Below are 10,335 nucleotides of genomic sequence, written 5' to 3'. Positions count from 1 at the left end.
CTACAGAGCTCCTTTTTGCATTTGAGTTTTTGTTGTGATTAAATGTATAATTTTTGTGATAGGAAAAACACTTTTAGAGGGCAGGGGACTTTCCCTATATGAAAGAAATAAAATTTACTACTTAGAACAAATAAATAATGTTTCAGAAAAGTTAATTTTATAAGTATTCTTTTTTAAAAATTTTTTTTTCAACGTTTATTTATTTTTGGGACAGAGAGAGACAGAGCATGAACGGGGGAGGGGCAGAGAGAGAGGGAGACACAGAATCGGAAACAGGCTCCAGGCTCTGAGCCATCAGCCCAGAGCCCGACGCGGGGCTCGAACTCACGGACCGCGAGATCGTGACCTGGCTGAAGTCGGACGCTAACCGACTGCGCCACCCAGGCACCCCTATAAGTATTCTTTAAAGCAAAGTTTGAAACCGAAAAGACAAAAACTGGATACGAAGTGTATTCTATTTACCACATACCTATTTGGTACTTACTCTGTGACAGGTACGAAATGTAGCTGTTGACAGACTCTGAAGCGCCATTTCCAGTGGGAATTAAGCAAGGTACACTAAGAAGAAAGGTTTCTTTTTCTATTCTTTCTTTCTCTTTCATTTTTTTTCTTCTGTTTATTGCTTGTTTTATTTTTAAATTTACTATATAAGGAATAGAAAAGGAATAGATTTCTCATAAAGGAATAGAAAAAAAAAAAACACTCTTATAATACTCAACAAGGCAAAGCAAAACAATGCCCCGCCTAAATAAATACCGCACAAACAAACAAAAAACTCCATAAACTTGGCCAAAGATACTGTCACTCTATAGTACTTGTTACATTTTAACAACAATTCATTTTATTAAAGTATACACATGGTACAATTAATATAATTTTGGTATCTCATCTTCTCAGTTCTCTGTCAATTGCCTGTACTTAATCTCTACCCTTGTCATTGCATTATCCTGTGTAGTTCAGATATAGAAATGTGTTCCATGACAGAAGGAACAAGGAACAGCAGATATAGGAAAGAGTAAATAATGTCAAGGAAAAAGTAAAAAGTCATTAGTCAGCAGTAAAACAAATTATCTCTGGGTACCTATTGTGAGGGAAAGCCCATGCGAAATGACTATATTGTTAGGGGGTTACAAATTGTGAAATGCTAAAGACTGTGTATAAAAAAAAAAAAAAAACAAGAAAAATGTCATTTGGATACAAAGTAGGAAATTATTAAATATTAAGAAATGCTTAAAAGGGTCCCAATTAATAGCTATAATAAAAATAAACAAATGAATAAAAGTTGAACCAGACTTTCTCCAGTCCTCTTTGTCCTCTGATCCTATTGAATCCACAATGCGCAGAAGCCACCAGCTTTGATAAATCTGTATTATCACTGATAATATTTCTAAATGTTTTGAATTCTGAACATTTCTGAATTTGCTACTGAATTCTAGATCAACAGAGATATGATACGCTGATTGACTAAATGCTGGTAACAAAACTCAATATATTTGAATATATGTTTTGTGATTTCTTATTCAGAGTCCAATTCTAGCAGAAGTCTCCGGTTTCTCCATAAAACTTTATTCGTAAAGATGTTTACTCAGAAATTACAGCCCTGATTTTAGTGGATGATCCCAGGAGTGGCCTTAATGTGTCATACCTGTGGTTCATGGTTCATGGCAACATAGTTCCCACAAGATCCTGGAAAGTCAGTCATTAGCAGAAAAATAATGTTTGATTTTTACTGTAAGTTCTGCTAGTGCAAGGACTGCATCTTTTTTCTATAGAGTTATTTGCATGGTGCTGAGTAGAGTGACTGTTACATACTATGTAGCTATTAAGTGAATAAACTAATTCAAATTCCCTGGGCTACTACTCCTCTGAGCTAGGAAGAGTCTAAAGAAATATCAACAAAGCTCAGTACATAATAGGACAGACTCAGGAAACTATTCAAAGGCTGTTTCTGATATTAAAAAGATGTGAACATAAGAGTAATCACCTTTCCTGTCCTTAACTTTTTCATCTATAAAACGTAGCAAATTGGAAGAAATGATTTGAATGTTCCCTCCAGCTGCAACAATCTAGGAGTTTCTAATTAAAATTAAGAAGCAGAAAGATAAATGAAAGGACAGAGATCAATAATTTTCAGATAGAAAAAGACCTCAAGGCTTATTCAAACAAACTGTATCCTGACCATGGACCACTGACAACCAAATCCCAGCATGAAATATTAATTCTATTTTAGCAGCTGGAGATGGGTATGTGGAGGTCAACCTGACCAAAGGTATGTCTGGTCAAAAAGCACTGAAAGCAACAAGTCTTATAAGCAGCAACTGACCTGAAACTCAGGGCTGTTTCCACACAATTAGAGTGATAAGGGTTTGATGAACTTTTGGCATTTCTGTATTCCCCTGCTCCAGACACAAATGGATTGTATTATTACTGATTGTGTCTTCTAAAGACATATCTAAAAAGCAAAACAGGATTTATCTCTTGAGTCTATATTATTATTATTATTATTATTGAAGTTAATTGTTGCCTAATAAGGTTGTCTAAGTAAAAACTCCTTCATTTCCTTCCTACTGTCAAAAGTTTATCAAACAAGAGTCTGATATAAATGTAAAACAATCAAATCATTATTAAGGGCTTTTATTATTTATCCTTTGAAACTTGTAATTGACTATAATTTGTCTTTTCACTGCAATATGTATATTTTAATGTATTTATAGATAATGACAGAAAAGATAAGATGAGGTTAATGCACAGAGAAAAATTTAATTTGCTTGGAAGTATTTTTATTTTCCAGCTTTAATTGGGTAATTGCATTATGTTTCTTTTTCCCCTCAGGTGTACATACTTCTTAATACTTCTCAAATAGTAGGAATTAAAGTTACACCAAAATCTTATTTATCTTGACTGAATACCCATGTCCCAGTTGAAACAGCATGCTATCAAACATGTATAGCTATCACACTTTTGAAGGAAAGCTGTTAAAAATGTGCATTGAAATGCTAACAGTTTGAGAAATAAAATGAATCTGAAGTTCTTTTTTCTTAGCGGTTTTGTCCAAAGTAACTCTCTTTCAATTATAAGCACTAATAATGTTTCTTTAACAATTCTCAGTTCAGTATACCCCAACCCCCCTGCCTTCTTTTCCTTCTCATCCTGTGTCTGTAGCTGCCTGGCAACTTTTCTGTGTGGAAAGGCAGCGTAAGCAGTCCAAGTAAGCCCTTGGAATGATAGCTGCAGAAAATCCTAGCAACCTGGCTCTGAGGCCAACTCTACACACATCACTTCATGAGATGCACTGTCGGGCTTGGTTTGTTTAGACACACATCCTCCCCTAACATGACTTTCAGGCATGTAGTGTATGACTTATTACCATCTATGGTAAAAACAACAACAAAAACAACAACAACACCCAATAGCAAAAGAAAATAATCAAATTAGCAGACATGAAATCTGATGTTTGATTACACGTATGCAAAGCATGGCTCTAATTGATAAGTATAAGATTACCACTGACTGATAATTAATATTCGTGTGTTGTTTTAGACCAGAAAGTAAGAATGATTGGTTCTACCTTGTTTAATTTATCTCAATGAAAGATTTCATAACATTCTATAGTTTGATGAATTAATTTATTTAGGTTGTCAGTGTTAATCACTCTGATTAGAATGAAGAAATTATAATGGGCCAAAGAAACAAACAGAATTTGAAGAGTAACTCTTGCCTTTCTTTCTTCACTAGTAATATAATTTATTAATTCCCTTTCTCGCTAAAGTATATATGATGGTGAATAAAGTATTTCATAGAACATTATACTTACACTTCCCTTTTATTTATAGTCCATTATAACGTGATGGTCATTCAAAACCTGGACATGAATTATTTAATTTTAAAATTCCTATTTGGTCTATACTTTTATAAGCCTCATTAGATTCTGATAAAAACTATCTCTTTTCATGAATTGGTCATTTTCAATGAAGAGCTACAATATGTAAGTGATTTGATGTGAGAAAATTTTATTAATTTTATTTTGGCATTGGCCTTATTTCAGCTTTAGACCATGTGTCTATTAATAAATGATAAATATGTCTATTTTAATTATTGAATATGTTTATTATGTATTGTTATGGCTTTGTGGTATGAATCCATGTCCTTATTATAATTTTGTTTTTAAAAATATGCTTGACATGCATCCAAATGTATGTGTTATGTCCACTTGACCACTGAAACATTCCTAAGCATCCATTCTTCTACTCAATTCCTCTGAAGTTTTTATACCATTTAGGTCTTTGTTAGTAACATCTATTCACATTCCTAAAATAAGTCCCCAATTTTATTTTATAGATAAATTGATACTAAACACAAGTAATCACCTTTCATTGGTGTGCACGCTAACCTATTACTTAGTAATTAACCTTCCACAATTAGTACCCCTAATTTACACCACAATTTTGAGTCCTGTATCATTCACATATGGCAATTTGATTTGTGATCACTAAAAATAAAAAAAAAAATTGTTTGCTGTATTATTCTGATCACAATATGTGGACAATGCATCCTTGATTTTCTTCTATTCAGGGCAGTTAAAAAGTAAAACAGATGATGTAAAAGAGATCATATGGTTTTTACTCTGCCTAATTTACTTAGTAGTTTTATTATTAGGAGGCACTACATATTTAGAATGCAGCATATTTAGAATATACATTAGAATACAAAATCTGCTGGGTATTCACTTCTCTGATTATCTTTCATAACTTTTCCCTTTTAAGAGTTGACAGTGGAATCCAGAGCTGGTACATACATTGCAGAAGCAAATGAGTCACTGATTTTCAGTCATCGAACTTGAGTACATGGTAAGTCTTTGGTTGTTCTGTTCCTGGCTGCTTTCTTCTACCTTGCAATTTTGAGATGGGAGGCAATTGGTGATAATGATAGAGAAGAAGCAGAATCTGGATGTCCTTAGCATGGTTTGTTAGCACTCTTCATTTTATTGCCAAGACTTTAAGTGGATATAGATTTCCTAATAGCTGACCTCCTAGTTGACTGAATGGGATCATGTCAGAAAGACACCTACTTACTTTGTCCCAGTGAAAGAATAAATATTTCACAGAACACACAGTTGTGTGGACACTTGAGAAAGAAATATTCGTTACTTTGAGTATCATTCTAAATTTACCTTTCCTCCCCTCCCCAGCCCCATGTTCTTTGAATTCCGCCATTAAGTCCAAAGTTTGTGAATTTTTAGTATAAAGTAAAATAGGAAAAATACCTTTTTATATTTCCTATATGCTAAATCTTACTGTGAAACAGTAAAAATAATAGGTGAAATCACACATGTAACAACTTTAGAAGAGAAGAAAACATACACTTTTAAAGATGGAAGGAGTCATCTTTTTAGACACTAAATGGTTTGATATACAAGGGAAAGTCAACTTTAAAATTTACAATGTGGCAAAAATGACATAAAGGACATATTTTACAATCACAGAGTAAGTATAAAAAGGCAAATTTCACAGGTTCTTGGTAATTTCCCGTAGAGTCACCTCTGTGTTCTTTGATCCAGTCTAATTTTAATGACTTCTAAGGAACAGCCAAATATGTTTCTGAGTATTTTGCTCTCAGGAACAGCTAGCTCATAGTGCTAGCATTCGTCTATATTGTGTCAACCAGTAAACTGCACAAAGTACTTAAGGTATCTTCCATTTGTTTCTCAATCATCCTGTTCCTTAGTTTTGTTCTTTTCTTATAGTTTGCCTTACATCCATTTGAAGTTTTAAAATATCAAATATTAATGCATATTTAGAATACATGTTTTTCAACCTTAGTGCTTAGTCAAGAATTATAGATGTTACAAGGAAAAATAAGCCTTCAACTATTAATATTTCTGAGTTTTAACTCCTTAGCCATCTCTGAATGTTTAACTAAAATTGTAGGTTTGGGGATGATTATATTAACCTCAAGTGGTCATTAAAACAACTTTTTTTTTTTTTTTAATTCCACTGATTCATGTTCATGCCTTGGATGGTTTGGTAAAGTTTTATAACTGCACCATGTGGAGAAAGAAAAAAAAAAAAACACAACAGAAACAATTTAAAAATCCTCAAAACATGTTTAAAATGGTTCGAGGAACATTTTTAAAGAGGGAAATAGACTGCAAAACAAACTGCCAATCCTTTGCTCTATGATTCCCTGCTTAGGGACCTCTTTCCATTCATTTTCCCTTCTTTTGCAAGGGGTAATGACTTTGGGGTTGTTTGGGTTTTTTGTTGCTGTTGTTGTTTCTGCTGAGTCACTAAATTTTGCATCTTTGCCCCAAGATGCTACTCAGCATAAAAGTTAAAAGCGCAATTCAGAAAACATCGCATTTGTGTGTGGAGCAGAGGAAACCATTTCCCTAAGAGAAGCTCAATGACTTGGCTTGTCCTTCCTTCCCGGTAAGGAAGCTTCCAGGGAGAGAAGGGATCAAATCCGCTTTGCCGAGAGAAGCATCCCAGCGCTGTAGCTGATAATTCCGAGGTGGCTGTTAAATGCGGAGCTTCCTAGGCGGGCCTGGGTGGCTCAGCCCAATGCAGAAGTCTCCCCCTTCTCTAAAGACCCAAATCCCTACAGAACCAGCTTTGGAGTTACTTTCCCTTCAAGGAGACCGAAATAATTGTGATTTGTGGTGCTCTCAGTTCGCGGTGGTATTTTCCTGTTGTGTTAAATGCCTCTCACTAAGTAATAGATGTGATTTATGTGGACGACGGAGGGGTGTGTGGTGGATTCGGTGATTAATCAGTGAATTCCCATCCGCTGGCATCTCTCACTGCCCCTCTTTGCGTGATGTAAGATCAGACGTACCCTGCATTGAAAAGTCAAGACACACGAGCGGCTCGCTCGCTCTCACACACACTCTCTCCCTCCCACACGCGCGCATCCGTACACCTTCCACATCCTGCTCCAGGCAGGAGAAGGCGGACTGGCTGGGCTCATTGAGCTGAAGAATTTCCAGTGACATTTGTAAATGACGCTGCTCGATTCGGGGCTCCGAGCTGCCGCCGCCGCCGCCGGGCCGAGGGCGCCGCGGAGCAGTCTCCAGCTCAGGCTTCCTTACCGGGCGACCACAATGTCCGAGTTTCTCCTCGCCTTACTCACTCTCTCGGGATTATTTCCTATCGAAAAGGTGCTGACCGTGGGAGCCGACCGAGGTAAGGAAATAGCTCCCTCCTGGTTTCCCCTTTCCTCCTCGGGCTTTCCTGCTGGGCGATGCTTGTAGATAAGTGAGTGTGAAACTTAAGTCCTTGTGGCCCCGCTCCCCAGGACTGGTTGGCCACTGTATCGCTGGCCTCGTTGGGGTGAGAGGTGCAGTGGTGGATTTCCGAACCAGGTGCCAGAGTCCTCGGCTTCCTCCCACCCCCAGCTTTTTCCTTTGGCCATTTACCGGTCCTGATTTTGTACCCCCCCGGGAGCGTTTGGACTTGGACTGCGCGCTTCTGCCCGCGCAACCCAAGCGCTGCAGATGTTGGGATCGGAATTCTCTTTTCCAAGACTTGCTGCGCACTGACTCTCACAGCTGCGAGCTTTTGCAGGTTCCGGATTCTCCGCGTTGTGTGTGTTCCCTCAACTTAGCTCCTGGTTAACTTCCCTACCTGATGCACCCAGGGTGTGTGGAGGGGAGAAAGCGGCCGCTCGAGCCCCTTTCGTTTCTGTAGCCCCTTCCTGAGGCAGACTCAGGAGAGATTAGTGTCTCAGCGGAGAGGCTTAGGCTTTCAGAGAGCTTCTGGGCGCAGGTACCCGCTTGAACTTGACTTTTTTGATTATGAAGGTCTGTGACACAGCTCATGGTACCAGGAGACGCTTACCCGCTACTGGCATTTTCCCATTGTTTATTTTTGTTTGTTTGTTTGTTTTATGGTTTTTTTTTTTCTTCCCCAAATAGCTGATGAGTGGTGGAAGTTGAAATGGGAATGTAAGGAGAAGAGGAGAGAGGAGGTGGGAATGTTAGTTAATAAGCCTAGATTGTATAAACTTTTGATCTGGAAACCCAGGAATCCCTGTGCAAGTTAGATGATCTTTGACAACAGTCGCACGGGTGAAAAAAATGAAAAAAAAAAAAAAAGGTAGATGAATATTTGGGCGGCTAGCCTTGGAATGGTTAACTCCCTAAAGTAAAATCGGGAGTATCTTTCATATATATATATATATATATATATATATATATATATATACACACAGACACACACGTATGTAATATTTTGGTTTGTTGTCAATGTTTAATTAGAAAAAAAGAGAAGTAACAAAGATAGAAAGGATATATGGATCCCAATGTCAAGTAAATAGGCAAAATCTTGCATTGGGAGATTTAGTGATGTGTTTATATGAAGTGAATTATGAACTGACTAAAAATTATTGTTTCATTATAGAAAAGAAAGAACAGGGGAATGAATTGTAGTGTTTCTACCCAGCCTGCTGTTGGCAACCAGGTTATAGTCATTATAATGTTGAGCAGATTTCTTTTACCAGTAGTGAGACTGATACTAGTTCCTTTAGAAAATCTGACATTCACTGAATGATAATCTTTTAAACATACCATTGCTACCTAACTATATAGCTTCTAAACTTGTCTTAACTTACCTTGAAGTTGGTGTGGAATGGTTGAAAACTATACTGATAAAATGGAAGCACATAGCTCTAACTTGAAATGATGATGTCTTTGATCTGGAACAATCAGCTCTCAACCTTTCTTAGGAAGAATCTTTGAAGTTGGACCAGAGCAGATGAACAGAATGAAGCTTTTCAGCCCTGTGAGCTAGCAAAATATAATGGCACTGCAGACTCCTGCTATTGGGCTTTTTCTGATTGAGTCCCCAGTCTCTGCAAATTTGACCTCATCTAGAGCTAAGTCCTCAGTGGTTTGGGATGTGTTTATGAGGGAGAGAGTTGTTGCTGCAATGATTAGAACGAATACCTGAAGAGAATTGTATAAATCATAAAAAGTTAAGCTGTAGACCCTGGATTTTCTCCTGAGATAGAAAACTAAATAACTAAAAAGATTACAATTTGGTGCACATTTAGATCCATGAGGGAGAGGGACATCTAAGACATAAACAGGGCATATGGAAAACGATTGTTACCTTTTTCCTAGAACTGAAATAGTGTCGTATATCACCATGACTACATCAAAAGTACTGTTATCAGATAGCACAAGTCAAAATAGTTGTAGACCAACACTTTGCCACTATCATATATATTTAACACAACTTTCCAAACTGTTAGAAAGGAGTTAAAATTGCCAGAGCTTTCTATCAAAAGTAAAAAGGGTGTGTCTCATTTGGAAAAGGAGGGGCGGTGGGGGAGAAATCCTGTTTAAAGTTGAAAAAGAAGGTGCTGCTGCATTATGGCAAACTTTCCTCAGTGAAATGCTGAAACAGACAATATAGGAATATAAACTCAAGAAAGAGGTTAATGAGATGTAGCTTTTTGCACAGGCTTATGTCAATTGTCCTTGAGGAATAAAATAGGCATGTGAATTACACAGGTGTGTTTTGTAGTGCAGGAGTTGCTTCGTTCCTGAAAATGAGAAATTACTTTCAGGTTCTCCAAATATGTATTGGGTAATGGGTGACTTTTAAACTGTATGAATTAGATAGAAATACTTGGATTACCTTCTGCCTGTGTTGCTCTTTGGTTTGTAAGTTTATCAAACATTTTTTTAAACAGAATACTTTAACTTATATGCTTGTGTTCAATCTACATACATCTACTTTTCCTTCTAATTCTACATTGTTTATTTTCTTGGTTTATATTGATTTTGATACAGAGTTAAGATAATGTACATGTCAGTTCTTGTTAGATTTCATCACATCTAAAAAGGGAAACATCTTTGTAACTCTTAACAGCAAAACGTGAAGGATAAATCATATTCACTTAGGATCAACCAATGTGTCATATTACAATGTCATATCATATCAAAGTGTTGCTTGATAGGGATTAAGACTTAAAAGGAAGTGTATTTTAAATTGTCAAATTTTCTGCAAATAAAGGGGATTGAGAGACCTAAAACTAGTCTCTTTTAAAAAATTCCTGGGTCAGATAAGAAGGTGAAACATATTTCCAAATAATTAAAGTTCATGCTGTTATAATCATCTAAATGTATATGTCCATAAAACCCTCTAAAAGTGGCAATCATGTGCATGTCAAAATTTTAATCTTCCTCCCCTCAAGGAAGAATGAACTACGACCCATATATCCTGTAAACTAAAGTTTTGTTTTGAAGAAGTCTGTGTAATCTTTGAGATTTCTTCTTCTTCTTCTTCTTCTTCTTCTTCTTCTTCTTCTTCTTCTTCTTCTTCTTCTTCTTCT

At 36.6% G+C, this 10,335-nt stretch overlaps 1 protein-coding gene across 4 annotated transcripts in view; it reads left to right on the top strand.

Moving 5' to 3' along the window:
• The first annotated feature begins 6,014 nt into the window (after positions 1-6,014).
• Positions 6,015-10,335, top strand: part of LRP1B (LDL receptor related protein 1B) — a 1,898,953-nt gene continuing 1,894,632 nt past the window's right edge. For 2 of the 4 annotated variants that reach the window (XM_040474970.1, XM_040474968.1), the window contains exon 1: positions 6,018-7,181. In XM_040474970.1, the coding sequence (XP_040330904.1) occupies positions 6,998-7,181 (184 nt within the window). In that variant the 5' untranslated portion in view covers positions 6,018-6,997. Of the gene's footprint in view, positions 7,182-10,335 lie in introns of all 4 variants that reach the window. The other 2 variants (XM_040474971.1, XM_040474969.1) reach the window with 2 other exon arrangements.

The sequence above is a fragment of the Herpailurus yagouaroundi genome, unplaced genomic scaffold (genome assembly GCF_014898765.1).
Source record: "Herpailurus yagouaroundi ecotype Mexico unplaced genomic scaffold, PumYag 140, whole genome shotgun sequence".
Classification (NCBI taxonomy): domain Eukaryota; kingdom Metazoa; phylum Chordata; class Mammalia; order Carnivora; family Felidae; genus Herpailurus; species Herpailurus yagouaroundi.
The sequence above is the reverse complement of the archived record's forward strand: the minus strand, read 5'-3'. Positions and strand labels throughout refer to the sequence as shown.